Source organism: Leptodactylus fuscus, chromosome 5 (genome assembly GCF_031893055.1).
Source record: "Leptodactylus fuscus isolate aLepFus1 chromosome 5, aLepFus1.hap2, whole genome shotgun sequence".
Lineage (NCBI taxonomy): Eukaryota > Metazoa > Chordata > Amphibia > Anura > Leptodactylidae > Leptodactylus > Leptodactylus fuscus.
In genome coordinates, this window is record NC_134269.1 from 18,068,516 (window position 1) to 18,092,749 (window position 24,234).

The 24,234-nt window shown below is 46.4% G+C and overlaps 1 protein-coding gene across 1 annotated transcript in view; it reads left to right on the top strand.

Moving 5' to 3' along the window:
* Positions 1 to 24,234, top strand: part of CACNA1A (calcium voltage-gated channel subunit alpha1 A) — a 232,868-nt gene that overhangs the window by 153,475 nt on the left and 55,159 nt on the right. Inside the window, exons 32-36 of the mRNA XM_075272510.1 lie at positions 14,896 to 15,012; positions 17,509 to 17,574; positions 18,629 to 18,729; positions 18,861 to 19,011; positions 21,023 to 21,150. Of these exons, the coding sequence (XP_075128611.1) occupies positions 14,896 to 15,012; positions 17,509 to 17,574; positions 18,629 to 18,729; positions 18,861 to 19,011; positions 21,023 to 21,150 (563 nt within the window). The remainder of the gene's footprint in view (positions 1 to 14,895; positions 15,013 to 17,508; positions 17,575 to 18,628; positions 18,730 to 18,860; positions 19,012 to 21,022; positions 21,151 to 24,234) is intronic.

Here is a 24,234-nt window from a genome sequence, read left to right on the forward strand (position 1 = left end):
CCAGTAGTACTGTGCAGTAGATGAGTGGTGTATTGGCCTGTGCCAGTAGTACTGTGCTGTAGATGAGTGGTGTATTGGCCTGTGCCAGTAGTACTGTGGTGTGGGTGAGTGGTGTATTGGCCTGTGCCAGTAGTACTGTGCTGTGGGTGAGTGGTGTATTGGGCTGTGCCAGTAGTACTGTGCTGTAGATGAGTGGTGTATTGGCCTGTGCCAGTAGTACTGTGCTGTAGATGAGTGGTGTATTGGCCTGTGCCAGTAGTACTGTGCTGTAGATGAGTGGTGTATTGGCCTGTGCCAGTAGTACTGTGCTGTAGATGAGTGGTGTATTGGCCTGTGCCAGTAGTACTGTGCTGTAGATAAGTAGTGTATTGGCCTGTGCCAGTAGTACTGTGCTGTGGGTGAGTGGTGTATTGGCCTGTGCCAGTAGTACTGTGCTGTGGTTGAGTGGTGTATTGGTCTGTGCCAGTAGTACTGTGCTGTGGGTGAGTGGTGTATTGGGCTGTGCCAGTAGTACTGTGCTGTAGATGAGTGGTGTATTGGTCTGTGCCAGTAGTACTGTGCTGTGGGTGAGTGGTGTATTGGGCTGTGCCAGTAGTACTGTGCTGTAGATGAGTGGTGTATTGGTCTGTGCCAGTAGTACTGTGCTGTGGGTGAGTGGTGTATTGGGCTGTGCCAGTAGTACTGTGCTGTGGGTGAGTGGTGTATTGGTCTTTGCCAGTAGTACTGTGCTGTAGATGAGTGGTGTATTGGTCTGTGCCAGTAGGACTGTGCTGTAGATGAGTGGTGTATTGGTCTGTGCCAGTAGTACTGTGCTGTAGATGAGTGGTGTATTGGCCTGTGCCAGTAGTACTGTGCTGTAGATGAGTGGTGTATTGGCCTGTGCCAGTAGTACTGTGCTGTGGGTGAGTGGTGTATTGGCCTGTGCCAGTAGTACTGTGCTGTGGGTGAGTGGTGTATTGGCCTGTGCCAGTAGGACTGTGCTGTAGATGAGTGGTGTGTTGGCCTGTGCCAGTAGTTCTGTGCTGTAGATGAGTGGTGTATTGGCCTGTGCCAGTAGTACTGTGCTGTAGATGAGTGGTGTATTGGTCTGTGCCAGTAGTACTGTGCTGTGGGTGAGTGGTGTATTGGGCTGTACCAGTAGTACTGTGCTGTAGATGAGTGGTGTATTGGCCTGTGCCAGTAGTACTGTGCTGTGGGTGAGTGGTGTATTTGGACTGTGCCAGTAGTACTGTGGTGTGGGTGAGTGGTGTATTTGGACTGTGCCAGTAGTACTGTGGTGTGGGTGAGTGGTGTATTGGCCTGTGCCAGTAGTACTGTGCTGTGGGTGAGTGGTGTATTGGGCTGTGCCAGTAGTACTGTGCTGTGGGTGAGTGGTGTATTGGCCTGTGCCAGTAGGACTGTGCTGTAGATGAGTGGTGTGTTGGCCTGTGCCAGTAGTACTGTGCTGTGGGTGAGTGGTGTATTGGGCTGTGCCAGTAGTACTGTGCTGTGGGTGAGTGGTGTATTGGCCTGTGCCAGTAGTACTGTGCTGTGGGTGAGTGGTGTATTGGCCTGTGCCAGTAGGACTGTGCTGTAGATGAGTGGTGTATTGGCCTGTGCCAGTAGTACTGTGCTGTAGATGAGTGGTGTATTGGTCTGTGCCAGTAGTACTGTGCTGTAGATGAGTGGTGTATTGGTCTGTGCCAGTAGGACTGTGCTGTAGATGAGTGGTGTATTGGTCTGTGCCAGCAGTACTGTGCTGTAGATGAGTGGTGTATTGGCCTGTGCCAGTAGTACTGTGCTGTAGATGAGTGGTGTATTGGCCTGTGCCAGTAGTACTGTGCTGTGGGTCAGTGGTGTATTGGCCTGTGCCAGTAGTACTGTGCTGTGGGTGAGTGGTGTATTGGCCTGTGCCAGTAGGACTGTGCTGTAGATGAGTGGTGTGTTGGCCTGTGCCAGTAGTACTGTGCTGTAGATGAGTGGTGTATTGGCCTGTGCCAGTAGTACTGTGCTGTAGATGAGTGGTGTATTGGTCTGTGCCAGTAGTACTGTGCTGTGGGTGAGTGGTGTATTGGGCTGTGCCAGTAGTACTGTGCTGTAGATGAGTGGTGTATTGGCCTGTGCCAGTAGTACTGTGCTGTGGGTGAGTGGTGTATTTGGACTGTGCCAGTAGTACTGTGGTGTGGGTGAGTGGTGTATTTGGACTGTGCCAGTAGTACTGTGGTGTGGGTGAGTGGTGTATTGGCCTGTGCCAGTAGTACTGTGCTGTGGGTGAGTGGTGTATTGGCCTGTGCCAGTAGTACTGTGCTGTAGATGAGTGGTGTATTGGCCTGTGCCAGTAGTACTGTGCTGTGGGTGAGTGGTGTATTTGGACTGTGCCAGTAGTACTGTGGTGTGGGTGAGTGGTGTATTTGGACTGTGCCAGTAGTACTGTGGTGTGGGTGAGTGGTGTATTGGCCTGTGCCAGTAGTACTGTGCTGTGGGTGAGTGGTGTATTGGCCTGTGCCAGTAGTACTGTGCTGTAGATGAGTGGTGTATTGGCCTGTGCCAGTAGTACTGTGCTGTAGATGAGTGGTGTATTGGCCTGTGCCAGTAGTACTGTGCTGTGGGTGAGTGGTGTATTGGCCTGTGCCAGTAGTACTGTGCTGTGGTTGAGTGGTGTATTGGTCTGTGCCAGTAGTACTGTGCTGTGGGTGAGTGGTGTATTGGCCTGTGCCAGTAGTACTGTGCTGTGGGTGAGTGGTGTATTGGCCTGTGCCAGTAGTACTGTGCTGTAGATGAGTGGTGTATTGGCCTGTGCCAGTAGTACTGTGCTGTAGATGAGTGGTGTATTGGCCTGTGCCAGTAGTACTGTGCTGTGGGTGAGTGGTGTATTGGCCTGTGCCAGTAGTACTGTGCTGTGGGTGAGTGGTGTATTGGTCTGTGCCAGTAGTACTGTGCTGTGGGTGAGTGGTGTATTGGTCTGTGCCAGTAGTACTGTGCTGTGGTTGAGTGGTGTATTGGTCTGTGCCAGTAGTACTGTGCTGTGGGTGAGTGGTGTATTGGCCTGTGCCAGTAGTACTGTGCTGTGGGTGAGTGGTGTATTGGTCTGTGCCAGTAGTACTGTGCTGTAGATGAGTGGTGTATTGGCCTGTGCCAGTAGTACTGTGCTGTAGATGAGTGGTGTATTGGTCTGTGCCAGTAGGACTGTGCTGTAGATGAGTGGTGTATTGGTCTGTGCCAGTAGTACTGTGCTGTAGATGAGTGGTGTATTGGCCTGTGCCAGTAGTACTGTGCTGTAGATGAGTGGTGTATTGGCCTGTGCCAGTAGTACTGTGTTGTGGGTGAGTGGTGTATTGGCCTGTGCCAGTAGTACTGTGCTGTGGGTGAGTGGTGTATTGGTCTGTGCCAGTAGTACTGTGCTGTAGATGAGTGGTGTATTGGTCTGTGCCAGTAGTACTGTGCTGTAGATGAGTGGTGTATTGGCCTGTGCCAGTAGTACTGTGCTATGGGTGAGTGGTGTATTGGCCTGTGCCAGTAGGACTGTGCTGTAGATGAGTGGTGTATTGGTCTGTGCCAGTAGGACTGTGCTATGGGTGAGTGGTGTATTGGCCTGTGCCAGTAGGACTGTGCTGTAGATGAGTGGTGTATTGGTCTGTGCCAGTAGTACTGTTCTGTAGATGAGTGGTGTATTGGCCTGTGCCAGTAGTACTGTGCTGTGGGTGAGTGGTGTATTGGCCTGTGCCAGTAGTACTGTGCTGTAGATGAGTGGTGTATTGGTCTGTGCCAGTAGTACTGTGCTGTAGATGAGTGTTGTATTGGCCTGTACCAGTAGTACTGTGCTGTGAGTGAGTGGTATTGGTCTGTGCCAGTAGTACTGTGCTGTAGATGAGTGGTGTATTGGTCTGTGCCAGTAGGACTGTGCTGTAGATGAGTGGTGTATTGGCCTGTACCAGTAGTACTGTGCTGTAGATGAGTGGTGTATTGTCCTGTACCAGTAGTACTGTGCTGTAGATGAGTGGTGTATTGGCCTGTGCCAGTAGTACTGTGCTGTGGGTGAGTGGTGTATTGGCCTGTGCCAGTAGTACTGTGCTGTAGATGAGTGGTGTATTGGGCTGTGCCAGTAGTACTGTGCTGTGGGTGAGTGGTGTATTGGTCTGTGCCAGTAGTACTGTGCTGTGGGCGAGTGGTGTATTGGCCTGTGCCAGTAGTACTGTGCTGTAGGTGAGTGGTGTATTGGCCTGTGCCAGTAGTACTGTGTTGTAGATGAGTGGTGTTTTGGCCTGTGCCAGTAGTACTGTGCTGTGGGTGAGTGGTGTATTGGCCTGTGCCAGTAGTACTGTGCTGTAGATGAGTGGTGTATTGGTCTGTGCCAGTAGTACTGTGCTGTGGTTGAGTGGTGTATTGGCTTGTGCCAGTAGTACTGTGCTGTAGATGAGTGGTGTATTGGCCTGTGCCAGTAGTACTGTGCTGTAGATGAGTGGTGTATTGGCCTGTGCCAGTAGTACTGTGCTGTGGTTGAGTGGTGTATTGGTCTGTGCCAGTAGTACTGTGCTGTGGGTGAGTGGTGTATTGGCCTGTGCCAGTAGTACTGTGCTGTGGGTGCGTGGTGTATTGGTCTGTGCCAGTAGTACTGTGCTGTAGATGAGTGGTGTATTGGCCTGTGCCAGTAGTACTGTGCTGTAGATGAGTGGTGTATTGGTCTGTGCCAGTAGGACTGTGCTGTAGATGAGTGGTGTATTGGCCTGTGCCAGTAGTACTGTGCTGTAGATGAGTGGTGTATTGGCCTGTGCCAGTAGTACTGTGTTGTGGGTGAGTGGTGTATTGGCCTGTGCCAGTAGTACTGTGCTGTGGGTGAGTGGTGTATTGGTCTGTGCCAGTAGTACTGTGCTGTAGATGAGTGGTGTATTGGTCTGTGCCAGTAGTACTGTGCTGTAGATGAGTAGTGTATTGGCCTGTGCCAGTAGTACTGTGCTATGGGTGAGTGGTGTATTGGCCTGTGCCAGTAGGACTGTGCTGTAGATGAGTGGTGTATTGGTCTGTGCCAGTAGGACTGTGCTGTAGATGAGTGGTGTATTGGCCTGTGCCAGTAGTACTGTGCTATGGGTGAGTGGTGTATTGGCCTGTGCCAGTAAGACTGTGCTGTAGATGAGTGGTGTATTGGCCTGTGCAAGTAGTACTGTGCTGTAGATGAGTGGTGTATTGGTCTGTGCCAGTAGGACTGTGCTGTAGATGAGTGGTGTATTGGTCTGTGCCAGTAGTACTGTGCTGTAGATGAGTGGTGTATTGGCCTGTGCCAGTAGTACTGTGCTGTGGTTGAGTGGTGTATTGGTCTGTGCCAGTAGTACTGTGCTGTGGGTGAGTGGTGTATTGGCCTGTGCCAGTAGTACTGTGCTGTGGGTGAGTGGTGTATTGGTCTGTGCCAGTAGTACTGTGCTGTAGATGAGTGGTGTATTGGCCTGTGCCAGTAGTACTGTGCTGTAGATGAGTGGTGTATTGGTCTGTGCCAGTAGGACTGTGCTGTGGGTGAGTGGTGTATTGGTCTGTGCCAGTAGTACTGTGCTGTAGATGAGTGGTGTATTGGTCTGTGCCAGTAGTACTGTGCTGTAGATGAGTGGTGTATTGGCCTGTGCCAGTAGTACTGTGCTATGGGTGAGTGGTGTATTGGCCTGTGCCAGTAGGACTGTGCTGTAGATGAGTGGTGTATTGGTCTTTGCCAGTAGGACTGTGCTGTAGATGAGTGGTGTATTGGCCTGTGCCAGTAGTACTGTGCTGTGGGTGAGTGGTGTATTGGCCTGTGCCAGTAGTACTGTGTTGTAGATGAGTGGTGTATTGGCCTGTGCCAGTAGTACTGTGCTGTAGATGAGTGGTGTATTGGTCTGTGCCAGTAGTACTGTGCTGTAGATGAGTGGTGTATTGGCCTGTGCCAGTAGTACTGTGCTGTGGGTGAGTGGTGTATTGGTCTGTGCCAGTAGGACTGTGCTGTAGATGAGTGGTGTATTGGCCTGTGCCAGTAGTACTGTGCTGTAGATGAGTGGTGTATTGGCCTGTACCAGTAGTACTGTGCTGTAGATGAGTGGTGTATTGGCCTGTACCAGTAATACTGTGCTGTAGATGAGTGGTGTATTGGCCTGTGCCAGTAGTACTGTGCTGTAGATGAGTGGTGTATTGGCCTGTGCCAGTAGTACTGTGCTGTGGGTGAGTGGTGTATTGGTCTGTGCCAGTAGTACTGTGCTATGGGTGAGTGGTCTATTGGCCTGTGCCAGTAATACTGTGCTGTAGATGAGTGGTGTATTGGGCTGTGCCAGTAGTACTGTGCTATGGGTGAGTGGTGTATTGGCCTGTGCCAGTAGTACTGTGGTGTGGGTGAGTGGTGTATTGGCTTGTGCCAGTAGTACTGTGCTGTAGATGAGTGGTGTATTGGCCTGTGCCAGTAGTACTGTGCTGTAGATGAGTGGTGTATTGGCCTGTGCCAGTAGTACTGTGCTGTGGTTGAGTGGTGTATTGGTCTGTGCCAGTAGTACTGTGCTGTGGGTGAGTGGTGTATTGGCCTGTGCCAGTAGTACTGTGCTGTGGGTGCGTGGTGTATTGGTCTGTGCCAGTAGTACTGTGCTGTAGATGAGTGGTGTATTGGCCTGTGCCAGTAGTACTGTGCTGTAGATGAGTGGTGTATTGGTCTGTGCCAGTAGGACTGTGCTGTAGATGAGTGGTGTATTGGCCTGTGCCAGTAGTACTGTGCTGTAGATGAGTGGTGTATTGGCCTGTGCCAGTAGTACTGTGTTGTGGGTGAGTGGTGTATTGGCCTGTGCCAGTAGTACTGTGCTGTGGGTGAGTGGTGTATTGGTCTGTGCCAGTAGTACTGTGCTGTAGATGAGTGGTGTATTGGTCTGTGCCAGTAGTACTGTGCTGTAGATGAGTAGTGTATTGGCCTGTGCCAGTAGTACTGTGCTATGGGTGAGTGGTGTATTGGCCTGTGCCAGTAGGACTGTGCTGTAGATGAGTGGTGTATTGGTCTGTGCCAGTAGGACTGTGCTGTAGATGAGTGGTGTATTGGCCTGTGCCAGTAGTACTGTGCTATGGGTGAGTGGTGTATTGGCCTGTGCCAGTAAGACTGTGCTGTAGATGAGTGGTGTATTGGCCTGTGCAAGTAGTACTGTGCTGTAGATGAGTGGTGTATTGGTCTGTGCCAGTAGGACTGTGCTGTAGATGAGTGGTGTATTGGTCTGTGCCAGTAGTACTGTGCTGTAGATGAGTGGTGTATTGGCCTGTGCCAGTAGTACTGTGCTGTGGTTGAGTGGTGTATTGGTCTGTGCCAGTAGTACTGTGCTGTGGGTGAGTGGTGTATTGGCCTGTGCCAGTAGTACTGTGCTGTGGGTGAGTGGTGTATTGGTCTGTGCCAGTAGTACTGTGCTGTAGATGAGTGGTGTATTGGCCTGTGCCAGTAGTACTGTGCTGTAGATGAGTGGTGTATTGGTCTGTGCCAGTAGGACTGTGCTGTGGGTGAGTGGTGTATTGGTCTGTGCCAGTAGTACTGTGCTGTAGATGAGTGGTGTATTGGTCTGTGCCAGTAGTACTGTGCTGTAGATGAGTGGTGTATTGGCCTGTGCCAGTAGTACTGTGCTATGGGTGAGTGGTGTATTGGCCTGTGCCAGTAGGACTGTGCTGTAGATGAGTGGTGTATTGGTCTTTGCCAGTAGGACTGTGCTGTAGATGAGTGGTGTATTGGCCTGTGCCAGTAGTACTGTGCTGTGGGTGAGTGGTGTATTGGCCTGTGCCAGTAGTACTGTGTTGTAGATGAGTGGTGTATTGGCCTGTGCCAGTAGTACTGTGCTGTAGATGAGTGGTGTATTGGTCTGTGCCAGTAGTACTGTGCTGTAGATGAGTGGTGTATTGGCCTGTGCCAGTAGTACTGTGCTGTGGGTGAGTGGTGTATTGGTCTGTGCCAGTAGGACTGTGCTGTAGATGAGTGGTGTATTGGCCTGTGCCAGTAGTACTGTGCTGTAGATGAGTGGTGTATTGGCCTGTACCAGTAGTACTGTGCTGTAGATGAGTGGTGTATTGGCCTGTACCAGTAATACTGTGCTGTAGATGAGTGGTGTATTGGCCTGTGCCAGTAGTACTGTGCTGTAGATGAGTGGTGTATTGGCCTGTGCCAGTAGTACTGTGCTGTGGGTGAGTGGTGTATTGGTCTGTGCCAGTAGTACTGTGCTATGGGTGAGTGGTCTATTGGCCTGTGCCAGTAATACTGTGCTGTAGATGAGTGGTGTATTGGGCTGTGCCAGTAGTACTGTGCTATGGGTGAGTGGTGTATTGGCCTGTGCCAGTAGTACTGTGGTGTGGGTGAGTGGTGTATTGGTCTGTGCCAGTAGTACTGTGCTGTAGATGAGTGGTGTATTGGTCTGTGCCAGTAGTACTGTGCTGTGGGCGAGTGGTGTATTGGCCTGTGCCAGTAGTACTGTGCTGTAGGTGAGTGGTGTATTGGCCTGTGCCAGTAGTACTGTGCTGTGGGTGAGTGGTGTATTGGCCTGTGCCAGTAGTACTGTGCTGTAGATGAGTGGTGTATTGGTCTGTGCCAGTAGTACTGTGCTGTGGGTGAGTGGTGTATTGGCCTGTGCCAGTAGTACTGTGCTGTAGATGAGTGGTGTATTGGTCTGTGCCAGTAGTACTGTGCTGTGGGTGAGTGGTGTATTGGCCTGTGCCAGTAGTACTGTGCTGTAGATGAGTGGTGTATTGGCCTGTGCCAGTAGTACTGTGCTGTGGGTGAGTGGTGTATTGGCCTGTGCCAGTAGTACTGTGCTGTAGATGAGTGGTGTATTGGTCTGTGCCAGTAGTACTGTGCTGTAGGTGAGTGGTGTATTGGCCTGTGCCAGTAGTACTGTGCTGTAGATGAGTGGTGTATTGGTCTGTGCCAGTAGTACTGTGTTGTAGATGAGTGGTGTATTGGCCTGTGCCAGTAGTACTGTGCTGTGGGTGAGTGGTGTATTGGCCTGTGCCAGTAGTACTGTGCTGTAGATGAGTGGTGTATTGGTCTGTGCCAGTAGTACTGTGCTGTGGTTGAGTGGTGTATTGGCTTGTGCCAGTAGTACTGTGCTGTAGATGAGTGGTGTATTGGCCTGTGCCAGTAGTACTGTGGTGTGGGTGAGTGGTGTATTGGTCTGTGCCAGTAGTACTGTGCTGTAGATGAGTGGTGTATTGGTCTGTGCCAGTAGTACTGTGCTGTAGATGAGTGGTGTATTGGCCTGTGTCAGTAGTACTGTGCTGTAGATGAGTGGTGTATTGGCCTGTGCCAGTAGTACTGTGCTGTGGGTGAGTGGTGTATTGGCCTGTGCCAGTAGTACTGTGCTGTGGGTGAGTGGTGTATTGGCCTGTGCCAGTAGTACTGTGTTGTAGATGAGTGGTGTATTGGCCTGTGCCAGTAGTACTGTGTTGTAGATGAGTGGTGTATTGGCCTGTGCCAGTAGTACTGTGCTGTAGATGAGTGGTGTATTGGCCTGTGCCAGTAGTACTGTGCTGTAGATGAGTGGTGTATTGGCCTGTGCCAGTAGTACTGTGCTGTGGGTGAGTGGTGTATTGGTCTGTGCCAGTAGGACTGTGCTGTAGATGAGTGGTGTATTGGCCTGTGCCAGTAGTACTGTGCTGTGGGCGAGTGGTGTATTGGCCTGTGCCAGTAGTACTGTGCTGTGGGTGAGTGGTGTATTGGCCTGTGCCAGTAGTACTGTGCTGTGGGTGAGTGGTGTATTGATCTGTTCCAGTAGTACTGTGCTGTGGGTGAGTGGTGTATTGGCCTGTGCCAGTAGTACTGTGCTGTGGGTGAATGGTGTATTGGCCTGTGCCAGTAGTACTGTGCTCGGAGTGGGTGGAGTAGTGCCCTGTGGGGCTCCCTCTCTACTATAATGATCAGTGTATTTCTGTCTTGTCTTTTTCATGTCTCTCTCTATCCCTCTGATATATTGGCCCCCGGCAAAAAAAAATCTCATCCAAAATGCACTATGAATCTCATGTGTCCATCCATGAAACTGGTCTGTGTCTTCATGCCAACTACACCCCACCTCCCCCCATACCTAATATAACCCTAACCCCAACCCCACGCACAAATTCCTGCTGCAATCTCCTCCATCTACAACTGCATCGCAGAACCCGGTTGGTTTGTAATTTATAACCTAATGCATAAACATTACCTGCTGCATGTCAGAGGTTGTGCACTCAGACTCACCCCATCCCTCACTCCTGACATGTCTATCGAAATCTTGCTATGTTCTCCTGATCTTTTGCGTGAAACCCTCTCTGCCTTATACCAGGAACTCTGTTTCAAGTTATATTTTCACCTGCTGTCTGTGTACAGTAACACTGCTGCTTCCACATCTACAAGTGATCACACCTGACATCACTGCTTACACATATACATCTCACTAAACCTGCTGTGTATACATACAGTGACATCACTGCTTACTGCCTATACATACGGTGACATCACTGATTACTGCCCATACATACAGTGACATCACTGCTTACACATATACATCTCACTACACCTGCTGTGTATACATACAGTGACATCACTGCTTACTGCCCATACATACAGTGACTTCACTGCTTACCGTCCATACATACAGTGACATCACTGCTTACTGCCCATACATACAGTGACATCACTGCTTACTGCCCATATATACAATGACATCACTGCTTACTGCCTATACATACAGAGACATCACTGCTTACCGTCCATATATACAATGACATCACTGCTTACTGCCCATATATACAGTGACATCACTGCTTACCGTCCATATATACAGTGACATCACTGCTTACTGCCCATACATACAGTGACATCACTGCTTACTGCCCATACATACAGTGACATCACTGCTTACCGTCCATATATACAATGACATCACTGCTTACTGCCCATACATACAGTGACATCACTGCTTACCGTCCATATATACAGTGACATCACTGCTTACTGCCCATACATACAGTGACATCACTGCTTACTGCCCATACATACAGTGACATCACTGCTTACCGTCCATATATACAGTGACATCACTGCTTACTGCCCATCCATACAGTGACATCACTGCTTACACATCCACATCTCACTACACCTGCTGTGTATACATACAGTGACATCACTGCTTACTGCCCATACATACAGTGACATCACTGCTTACTGCCCATACATACAGTGACATCACTGCTTACCGTCCATATATACAGTGACATCACTGCTTACTGCCCATACATACAGTGACATCACTGCTTACTGCCCATACATACAGTGACATCACTGCTTACTGCCCATACATACAGTGACATCACTACTTACTGCCAATACATAGTGACATCACTGCTTACTGCCAATACATACAGTGACATCACTGCTTACTGCCCATACATACAGTGACATTACTACTTACTGCCAATACATAGTGACATCACTGCTTACACATCCACATCTCACTACACCTGCTGTGTATACATACAGTGACATCACTGCTTACTGCCCATACATACAGTGACATCACTGCTTACTGCCCATACATACAGTGACATCACTGCTTACTGCCCATACATACAGTGACATCACTGCTTACTGCCCATACATACAGTGACATCACTGCTTACACATCCACATCTCACTACACCTGCTGTGTATACATACAGTGACATCACTGCTTATTGCCCATACATACAGTGACATCATTACTTACTGCCCATACATACAGTGACATCATTGCTTACTGCCCATACATACAGTGACATCATTGCTTACTATCCATATATAGTGACATCACTGCTTTCTGCCCATACATACAGTGACATCATTGCTTACTGTCCATACATACAGTGACATCATTGCTTACTGCCTATACATACAGTGACATCACTGCTTACTATCCATATATAGTGACATCACTGCTTTCTGCCCATACATACAGTGACATCATTGCTTACTGCCCATACATACAGTGACATCATTGCTTACTGCCTATACATACAGTGACATCATTGCTTACTGCCTATACATACAGTGACATCACTGCTTACACATTAAGATAACACTATACCTGTTGTCCATACTTATGGTGACATCACTGTTTCCACCTCTACACCTCACTATGCCTCCTGCCCATACATACAGTGACATCACTGCTTACTTCCCATACATACAGTGACCTCACTGCTTCCGTACACCTCACTATACTTGCTGCCATTACATACAGTGATGCCACTTCTTCCACATCTAAGATCCCCTTATAGCTCCTTCCACCGTTGTGATATATTCATATGACACACCATAAAACACCATTGATAGCCTCTCACCTATGACTAATGTACAGGACATGAGGTCCATTTCTACTGCTCTTCTCATTCTATTTCTTTCCACCCTCCAGACTCTTCTGTCCTCCTCCTCTCAGCGCTGTTTCACCCTAAAGTTCGATTAGTTGGACAAGACTGCATGACCCCTTGGTCCTGCTAAGGGTTTTGGCTTTGCCTATTGCTGTGCATGATGCATTGTCCCGGTTAAATACAAGGAAGCTTCTGGGGTACCTGAGGAAATGGTCAAAATGGAGACTACACAGCCAGAACATTCTCCCACATGTGTCATATAATGGATTGGCCGCCATTGTGTAATATCTGCAGCTGGTGATCATATTCTGTATACGTATACTACAATCTCTGATGAGTACATACATCACAAGGCCCAAATATAATAAGATTAGCCACACAGTTCACTTTAGCATTGGGTTACACACAGTTATACCCACCCCATCACCACCACTTAAACATACCTGACCCACCCAAATTAACATGGCCCCCACATAGTATAATTCCTGCTGACTGGCCCCATACAATATATGTTGCTATATTGTATAGTCCCCCCTTAAAAACAATATGTCCTGTTCATAGCTAATAATAATATTTATAAGGCGGCCATTATTTATAAGCAGGGACTATTATTTAAGGGGGTGGCTGAGATTCCTTGCTTATAATAATCCCTTATCAGTAATTGTCCCTCCTTATAAATAATAGTCCCCCTAATTATTAATAGTCCTCCCTTCTAAATAGTTTCCTCTTATAAATATTAGTCCCCATTATGATCTTTGTACCGTGTTAGCCAGTGGATATGAAATATAAAAAAATATTTTCGAGGAATCTTCAGTAATTGATACCTTTTTTAATGGCTAACTAAAAATGATGACATATTGCGAGCTTTCGGGACTACTAAAAAGGCCCCTTCATCAGGCTGGCATAACACAATATCTGAAGGCTGCACATGTATACAGGAATAAAGTGTTAGATGCATGCGGTACATCCGAGCAGTGTACAGACAGGGTGCATAGCTGTGTGTAGCCATGCAAAGAGCCCAGCCACTCCACCTCCCTAAGTCACTGTGCTCCTGTCTTGAGTCTATTAGTTTCTAAAGACGGAACTTCCCTAGTAACATGGAGGGAACAGCAAATTAGCAAATACTCTGGAAGGTTTATCATGACACAACGGGTTATACACAATAGTTCTATTTGTTTTTACAACCATTGTTAATAGATAGCTAATGGTTACCTCCACTGTGTGTACAAGTTGGCAAATTGTGTCTACTGGAACCCCAGAAGCACCTGTTTTAATTTGGGAATTACATACAACGGATCCCTTGCCATGTAAGCAGAAATGTTAATGAGAGAGAGGATCGCTTGGAAATGCTTTAATGTTTCTTACAGTATCTGACATCTTTTGCCAGGGAGAATGTGCTTTTGATGTCCAGCTGGTAATAACTCTAGGCTAGATGGGCTCCATGTATAAAAATGAAAAATAAAAAAATGGTGCATGCAAAATGGGACGAGTTGTCAGTAGGAACCAATCAGATCACTATTAAGCAATTGTCTAAGCTACGGGAAAACCGATATCTGAATGCTGATTGGTTACTACGGTCAACACCTCCGCGTTTTGCGGACACTACTTTTTATACATGTGGCCCTGTGTACTGGGGATCCGTTCCATGTCTGAGTGTAGGAGACTCATAACCAATAACGTGCACCCCTCTCCCCACTTTATTGACCACTTTAGTACAGATTTTGGTGTGAGGAGTGGAGGAGCCCAAGCGCTGCATGTGCCAAACACTCCTAACGTACAGTGGCTGCTTGTTTCCAAATACAGTGCATTTGGTTTGATTCTTGTTTCTCCAATGGAAAACACAATACTATTAAGTAAACCTATGCTGGTTGGGATGAAGGAGTCTCGAGGGCTCCCTCTGGTCCTTGAGTATGAAAAGTAATGTGGACAAATAGTGGAGGCGTTGCCCACAGTAGCCAATCAAATCTATTGTTTCGGTCAAAACCTATGCAAAAAAAAAAATTAAAATCATAGGTGGATTCTGATCAGTTGCTGTGGGCAACACCTACCCCTCCTCTCCAGTTTGCATTAGTTTTCACACCCGAGGCCCGCGGTGTCTCCTCACTCTGCACCCTTTCTCCTGACTGTAGTCGGGCCCCAAGTATTAATATAACATTCACTGGTATCAAATGCAAAAAGCAAAAATAAGAAACAAATAAATAAAATTATTGAACTCTGAATATTTTTTGGTTTATTCTTTGTTGGCTTCCACTCTTCTGACTGACCAGTCTCCACCTGGAACTTACCTATTCTCTATTGCTGGAGGGCATGGGGGTTATTCGGGAGTGTAAACAGACTACTTTTATAAGGAGCAAATAACCAATCAAGTTGCTGCTCTCTGTAAAAAGAAAAAAAAATGGCCGTGATCTGGTTGCCCGGGGATGGTAGTTTTGAGACATCTCCCGCTACCACCATTTGCAGCTACGTTTCTCCAAATAATAATTTTATTTATTTATTTCGGTGGTGGAGAGGTGATGGCAGCGCACACTCCTGTACTTACTGGCTCTCCGCTTTCCCTCCCCCCTTTTCACGTTACAGGACAACTTTATCAACCTCAGTTTTCTCCGCTTGTTCCGAGCTGCCCGTCTCATTAAACTTCTGCGGCAAGGCTACACGATCCGTATCCTACTGTGGACCTTCGTCCAGTCCTTCAAGGTATGTGCATGTATAAACGTATAGATGTAATGTGCTCATAAGGGGATAATGGGGGAGCAGTAGGAGAGTCAGGGGTATCATTTGCTACCAGGATTATTAATTAGAGGTTAGTAACTACTACGCCATGTATGTACTCGGGGATTATAATTTTTTTTTTTTTTTTTTCAATATTTCTTTTTAACCCCTTCCCGCCGATGGCATTTTTTTGATTTTCGTTTTTCGTTTTTGACTCAACTCCTTCTAAACCCCATAACTTTTTTATTTCTCCGCTCCCAGAGCCATATGAGGTCTTAATTTTTGCGGGACAAATTTTTCTTCATGATGCTGCCATTAATTATTCTATATAATGTACTGGGAAGCAGGAAAAAAATTCAGAATGGGGTGGATTTGAAGAAAAAATGCATTTCTGCGACTTTCTTACGGGCTTTGGTTTTACGGCATTCACTGTGCAGCCAAAATGACCTGTCCCCTGTATTCTGTGTTTCGGTACGGTTCCAGGGATACTAAATGTATATGGTTTTATTTACATTTTGACCCCTAAAAAAAATTCCAAAACTGTGTTAAAATTTTTTTTTTCTAAAACTCGCCATATTCCGACGGCTGTAACTTTTTTATACATAGGTGTACGGGGATGCATAGGGCGTCTTTTTTTGCGGGGCCGGGTGTACTTTTTAGTTCTACCATTTTCGGGAAATGTTATTGCTTTGATCACTTTTTATTCAAATTTTTATCAGAATCAAAACAGTGAAAAAACCGTGGTTTGGCACTTTCGACTATTTTTCCCGCTACGGCGTTTACCGAACAGGAAAAATATTTTTATAGATTTGTAGAGCGGGCGATTTCGGACGCAGGGATACCTAACATGTATGTGTTTCACAGTTTTTAACTACTTTTATATGTGTTCTAGGGAAAGGGGGGTGATTTGAACTTTTAATTCTTTTTATATTTTTTTATATTTTTTTTAACTTTTTTTTTTTTTTTTTTTTTTTTTTGCATTTATTAGACCCCCTAGGGGTGTTGAACCCCAGGGGGTCTGATCACTAATGCAATGCATTACAATGCTAATGCATTGCAAAAAAAGCATCCTTTCTTTTGCAGGCTGCATAGACAAGCCTGCAAAAGAGAGGATTTGCAGACAAGCCTGGGAGCCTGTACAAGGCTCCCGGCTGTCATGGCAACGGGACGTCAGCCCTGGAGCATGCTCCAGGAGCCGGCGATCCCGGCCAAAATGGCGGCGCCCATGCGCCGCCGGGAAAATGGCGCCTCCGGGACTGATCGGAGGCATTAGAGCCGGCTCCCGGGCGGTCGCCATAGTTACAGACCCGACATGCGCCGTACTATTACGGCGCATGTCGGGAAGGGGTTAAAGGGATCCTATCATTAAAATCACATTTTTTTCTTGATCATACGTAGGAATAGCCTTAAGAAAGGCTATTCTTCTCCTACCTATAGATGTGTTCTCCGCGCCGCCGTTCAGTAGAAATCCCAGTTTTCGTCAGTATGCAAATGAGTTCCCTCGCAGCACTGGGGGCGTCTCCGATGCTGTGAGAGAACTCTCCAGCGCCGCCCCCATCTTCTTCAGGAATGGCCTCTCTGCACATCTTCTTCCAGTGCTTTGTTCAAACTTCTACGCATGTCGGGCCTCAAGCAGAGCCGACTGCGCAAGCCCGCCAGGTGTAAGTGGCCATTTTCTTGTGGCCACTTACCCCCCGCGCACATGTGCAGTTGGCTCTGCCTGAATCCCGCTGGCAGAGCCGACTGCACATGCGTAGAATATTGAACCCAGCTCCGGAAGAAGACGTGCAGGTAGGACATTCCTGAAGAAGATGCAGCGCTAGAAAGTTCTCTTGCAGCATTGGTGACGCCCCCAGTGCTGCGAGAGAACTCATTTGCATACAAACGAAAAACGGGATTTCTAACGAACGGCGGCGCGGAGAACACATCTAAAGGTAGAAGAATGGCCTTTCTTAAGGCTATTCCTACATGTGATCGAGAAAAAATGTGATTTTAATGATAGAATCACTTTAATGAGGTATTTCCTGTGGGATAAAACAAAGGTAGAGACACAGCCACATGCAGCTGAGGTAAACATCTCCGATTTTCCCTTAAGTAATGAAGGTGCATGCTCAGCCTGCCACAACATCAGGAAGGGGAGACTATACCACTGTTCTGGGGCTCAGTGGTGGTCTCAGTGGTCAGACCCTCATGGCCATGAAGTTATCACGTATCCTATCAATATGGATAACTTCAACAACTCCTTTAAGTCCAACACATGAGGAGATACTTCTCCTTTCGTGCTTATAGAGAGGTTCTCCAGCAGAGGACGCTCTCCCCATCTCCATGATGGGCATACAGACATGAGTCAACCCCTTTAAGTACTGTATAAAACATAAGATAGAAAATTAATACAAGTCCTATCTCTCTGACATGAGTTTTCCTAATATTCCCTTTTGTTATGTGACTATTTCTTACCTTCATCCTTTCTTCCTTCCTCAGGCACTTCCGTACGTTTGCCTCCTGATCGCCATGCTGTTCTTTATTTATGCCATCATCGGCATGCAGGTCTGTGCTAGAATCCATGTGGTGTGTGTGTTTGTGTGTGTGCTCCCTGTTATGGTGTCTTCATGTATGTAACCTGCTGTCATGAATACTAGTGTAATAATACAGATATGGAGCAAATTCTGTCTGCTGGTGCTGCTCATAGGGGTCACTCTGCTGGCATAGTGTATAAGCTAGTTCACATGTAGTTAGGTATCGAGGAATTTGGTTAGGAAAAAATCCACTTCAGGAATTAGGAAAAAAAAAAAATTTGAAGCGTTTTTTTGACATGAGGTGTTTTTGGAGCATTTTTTGTTTTGTTTTTTTTCCTCCAGCATAGTGTATGGACCTTGTCAAAAACCGCATCCAAAGCCGCTATGCAGATTCCGTGTCAAAATCCATGCCATTTTGCCCCGCGTGAACTAGCTCTATGAGGGTCAGTCTGTTAGCGCCAATCATTGGGGGCAGACTGCTTACAGTCTATGAAGAGCAGTTGGCTGGTGCTGATTATAAAGGACAGTATGCCCGCACCTTTACACACGGGGCAAAATGGTCAGGATTTTGACATGGAATCTGCGTCAAAATCCTGCCGCCTCCCATTGAAGTCCATGGGAGCCGGTCATTTTTTCAGGCGGATTCCGCAACTGATTCAGCCCCGGCGTCCACCTCGTGACACCACCATCTGGACTAGGCTCATTCATTTGGGCCTAATCCGAGGCAGAAAGCCGTGACAGAATGTGTGCATGTGGAACCCCGTGTGAACTAGCCCAGGGCAGTTTTCTGGCAAATACAGTACATGTATTTTTAATGGACAAACAGTGCATTGAGCATATTGGGGCATATTTATTAGGACAGTCCTTTTATCCGCCAGTCTTAATAAAGGGCCAGATAGAAGGCAAAGCATATCTGATTTATCATGCTTCTTAATAAATCAGCCACATATGCATGTCAGCGACTAGCATAGACGTGCGGATAAGTCCCCCCCGCACATTGTATGCTCTAGAAGGCTTGCCTCAATTCATATCCAGTAATATCTGATCCTTTCCATCTATCTGCCACACTTCCCATCCCCTTACAGGTCTTTGGTAACATTGCTCTGGATGAAGATGATGATGACACGGCTATAACAGAACATAATAACTTCCGCACATTTTTCCAAGCCCTTATGCTTCTTTTTCGGTAAGAATCCTTTGGGAAATAGGTGTCGTGTGTTCAGTCTGCTGTACTCTTCCTTACACAATGAAGAAGCTGGATGACGCCTGGACGACTTACCTCACAGTACTGACCGCCATGTGCCTTCCTTCCTGCAGGAGCGCCACCGGTGAAGCATGGCATGAGATCATGTTGTCTTGTCTGAGCGGTCGGCCCTGTGACAGTCAGTCCGGAATAAAGGAGAAGGACTGCGGGAGCGAGTTTGCATATTTCTACTTCGTGTCTTTCATCTTCCTTTGTTCATTCCTGGTAAGTAATACAGGTTCACGTGAATATTATTGTGACATTTTGGTGTGGAGACCTAAATATCATATCACAGTTTTCACAATCTATTGTAAATCTGTACAAAGTAAGGCCTCAGACATATGACCTTATGGAATATGACTAGCGGTCAGTCTGTGTATGGATGTGCACTCCACATAGCAGTGTATTGTTGGCTGTAGCTTTCCATATAGTGTTCCTTATGGCGACTTTATAGGTTCTGTAAAAGTTCAGCAGAGTATTAAAGGATATGGGTAATAATAGTGAAGCCCCTTCCTGTCTCCGCCATGGTTTTTAATGTTTTACTCCCTGCCTTCAAAAGCCAGAACTATTTTATTTTCCATCCCCAGACCTGTATGAGGGCCTATTTTATTACCGGACAGATTGTCCTTCATAATGTTATCCTTTAATATTCATCCCAATGTACTGGTAGCTGAAAAAAAAAAGTCAGAAAAATACTGGATTTCTGCTGTTGTTACAGCATTCACATTGCATCTACAATAACATGTTACTCGCATTCTCCAGGTCACTAGGATTACAGTGATATCAACCCTAGCCCAGGCCTTTGTTATTACAGGGATCCTATCATTAAAATGCTATTTTTTCTGACTAACACGTAGGAATATCCTTAAGAAAGTCTATTCTTCTCCTACCTTTAGATGTCTTCTCCGCGCCGCCGTTCTGTAGAAATCCTGGCTTTTGTCTGTATGCAAATGAGTTCTCTCGCAGCACTGGGGGCGGGCCCCAGCACTCAAACAGCACTGGGGGAGTCCCCAATGCTGCGAGAGAACTCTCCAGTGCTGCCTCCATCTTCTTCAGGAATGGCCTCTCTCCGTATCTTCTTCCAGTGCTAGGGGTCAAACTTCTAAGCATGTGCAGTCAGCTCTACTATCAGGCCTCAGGCAGAGCTGACTGCACATGCCCGTGGCCATTTTTTTGTGACCACTTACGCGAGCATGCGCAGTACGCTCCTGTAGTTCAACGGAGTATAGAGCATAAGCGACCACAAAAAAATGGCCAAGGGCATGTGCAGTCAGCTCTGCCCGACAGTAGACTGCACATGCATAGACGTTTGACCCCAGTTCTGGAAGAAGATGCGCAGAGAGGCCGTTCCAGACGAAGATAGAGGCGGCGCCGGGGAGTTCTCTCACAGCATTGGGGACACCCCCAGTGCTGTGAGAGAACTCATTTGCATACCGACAAAGACTGGGATTTCTACTGAACGGTGGTGCGGAGAAGACATCAATAGGTAGGAGAAGAATAGACTTTGTTAAGGCTATTCCTACGTGTTAGTCAGAAAAAATAGCATTTTAATGATAGGATCCCTTTAACAAAAATCCAAATCTTTAGGGACAGCACAACCTTGCAGCGCTGGAGTCCTGGCTTGAATCCCGCCAGGAACAACATCTGCGAGGAGTTTGTATGTTCTCCCCGTGTTTGTGTGGCTTTCCTCCCATTCTACAAAGACATACTGATAGGGAAAAAGAAAATGTACATTGTGATCCAAATCTATGGAAGTCAAAAAATAATTAACTTTAATAATTAATGACATTTTATACTTCCATGTACGGGTCTTCCTAAGGGCCAGATGTATTTTTAATTGCTTTTTATTTACATTTTTTGGAAGGCAAAACGGCAAAAATATGACGGTGCGGCCATTTTTATTCCCCCCCAATCCCCGCTATAGTTCAGGCATTATTAGGACATAGAGATGCTTAATGTGTTTATGTTTGGTGGGGGGGTTATTTTTATTTGAGATTAGAATTTTTAGGTTTTTCAAATTTTTAAATATTCTTTATTAGCCCCTCCCCCCCCTAAACACTAGATGGCTTGTCCTTGTCCCCACACAACTGTATTGCAGTTTATGGAAGATTCCCATTGTAACTATTGAGGGAAGGGGTTCACTTTGGGTGGATGTGCACAGTTTTTGTCGCGGTATCTATTGATGATTTGGTAGACACGTACAACACATGTTGTCACAGTTCTTCTCCCTCTGCAGATGTTAAACCTGTTTGTCGCTGTCATCATGGATAACTTTGAGTATCTCACCCGCGATTCCTCCATTCTGGGTCCGCATCATCTGGATGAATACGTGAGAATCTGGGCAGAATATGACCCGGCTGCCTGGTGAGTTACTTGATCTAACCAAGTTAATATAAGATTTGGGAGGGAGGGGAAATGGATTACTAAAATCATAGATAAAAACCATCAAGTTTGTAAATCCTGAAATAATGGAGAATAGCAAAAGAAAGAAGTAATTGGATCATATGAAGACTCAAGTATTATCCAAGATCCACCAACAGGAACCATCAAGACGGCATAAGATTCAATGGAGAAGTAGAGAAGGTCCAGCTTGTCGGATGACACTAAGCCAGGAGAGGATAAAGGAAACGGATAGAAGAATACAACTGGAATTTCTATAGGGATTGGTAACACAACATGAGCCCCAATCCCTCCAATGGAAGTACAGATGGGGTTGTTGGAAACACTGACTGAACCAATGAAGGGTTCTGCATGAACAATAAGGCAACGGGAAATGTAGATGATAGAAATAAGATGATACAGTAACGGCAATTGAGGAAAACTGTAGGCTATCTAGGCAATGGAACTGCTCCAAGAGGAAAAGGTGGAACAAAATTCCAATATGTTGGAAAAACTTCAGAGTTTTCAGCAGCTTTCATACATCGTCCCCTTGAGGTGTCTGGTCTTCCTTGGTGTAATGTGTCTTATTGGCAATGATCCTTGGGAAAAAGTATGCAAATGAACTCTTCAACAGCAGGAAGAAACTTGTCTCACTAGTGCCACCTACAGGTAGCTACATTGTAAGCCTTGAAACATGGCAGTGTTCCCAAGTCCAATGTCTTTGTGATCTTTCCAGCCACTAGAGTATACACAATTGTATAGGTTTGAAGCAATGCAACTCCAACAAACAGTGATAGTGAACAGTGAAGTGGGGGTGACAAAAGTCGACTCCACCAATCAGATATCAATATATATATCAATATTGATATCACCTGTCCTAAGGATCGGTAGTCAGCAGTTATGATTTCTGATACTAGGACTTATTACAACTGAATATTACACTCATAGACAAAAGAAACAATGGAGGAGTTATTGTACTGGAATGGTGATATATGTAAGTGATTACAGTATATAGAGAGCAAGGAGAATTTATTGGGGAAAACTGTACAATTGGGCTCCTCTAGTCTGGATACAAGATGAGATACAGCAGGACATGGAGGTATATATAGGATCTGTATGGTATATAGCAGTACATTTGCCCATAGATGTGGCAGCTGGGCCTGTAGCTCCTGGACACTTATAGGTTGCTTAAATTGGCGTCACAGCTCAACTGGAAATAAAGAGCAGACCAGGCAGGCCAAGAAAGAGTTATAATCTGGCCAAGACATTCCTGGGAATCCTGTGTGTGGGGGGTGTGAGCATTATCCTGCTGAATAATGCCAGTTGTCTGCCCTGCCATGAGAGACAACACATTAGGCCGCAGGATGTCCTGTACATATCACTTAGCTGTTAGTTCACCTTGTATCACTATTAGAACTACTGCCATATGTAATGGCTCCCCAGATCATAACACCAGCAGGGGGCAGTGTGTTACTCTACAGCAAAAGGCAGGATTGAAGCGCTCACCGTGAGGCCTCCATATTCCAAATGACTGTCATTGCATTCCAAGGAGAATTGACTGGATTTGTCTGCCACAGTCTAGGATTCTCATTCATGAAACCAATGTATACAAAGGAGATGGTGGCTGACTGCCAAGGGCCGGACATGTGATGGTCCACCATAATACCAAATTTAATTTTGCTAAGTGCCTGAAAATGACCTGGGCAGAGACCGGGGGGGTGTAATGAAGGTGCCTCCTGTGTCTGGATGGTGGACAAGGAAACTGTGAGAGCTGCTCGTGGTCTGTCTGGGCCATCCAGAGCCCGTTCACTGTATGTACATGTCCTAACACAACGGCCTAGACAGCAGGCAATTCATCAGAATTACCATTTTGCTTCTCTCAGTCCTCTAATACAAACCTGTCAGCTGGGCAAAATGTCTTTAAGTGTGTCATAAAGGTATTTCTAGCAGTCACCAAGAGGTACACTACCAAAAAGTAGTCTCAGAGATGCGTTCTATAGGGTTGCCCTCTTGTGGCAAGTCCCAATGTCTAGTCAGACCACACGATCTATCTGAGACATATCTGCATGCCAAGTTTAGCAGCAAATAATTATTTATTCCTAGAATTACTTCTTGGTAGATCTGAGTACATTATTCTTTTGCCAATGAGTGTATATTTGATTATCTGTAGTCATTGCTGTGCACAACAGATACAGATATAGCCTGGACCCATCATTACCCCCTTATTTGCAGAGAGTCCTGCTTGGGTTCTTGGCTAATAGTAAAGAGGAGGAGACCGACTATCACTGGGTCCGCCAATGGTAGCCGCAAGAGCTGGGCCGCCCCACTGAATGTGTGTCCTTGTCTATATACAAATTGTTCCGCAAACATCCGCTATGTTGCTGTCCTATCTGTCCAGTCAGTTAGGAGTACGAGGGTAAAGTAAAGTTAGCCATTCCAATTCATGAACCAGGGAGCTCAGGATGTACAAAACAACAGGAAGTAATCCACTGGACCTTCACATAGACTTGTGATTGGTGCTAGAAGTTGTTACCTTCATTTTGGAGATCACAGAAGAAATTAAATGAACTCTATCCTAATGTCTGAACTCCTGGTTGGACAAGAGAATAAGTTTTCGGGTGAGCTGACGGCAAGCACCAGCACGTCATCAGGACACATCACCGATGGAAAGAAGACAGATGACCATACAGATCACAAGAACGCCTCTCCTACGTCCATGCCAGTAACCCTTTATATGCCTGTACTGTTTTCTATGTCTTTTTCTCTCACGCTTTCTTGTATTTTATCCATATTTTATAGTTTTGTGTTTTTTTTAATTCCATTCAAGTGTAGATTTTTCTGAACGGTATAATGTCTGTGCCCACTGTTACTCTATACACGTTACTCCAGCCGTATGTACTACTTTGTATGTTTGGATGTTGTGGGTGAATTCTCAAACTGACTGTCAGGGACTTAAAGACGACCTGCCGGGAGCCTCGTAGTGTCTGAATCGTAGGAATCATGACATACAGACAAGCCATGTTTCACTGTAAAAAATCCACTGTGGCCAGAAAAAAGCCTGAAAATTGA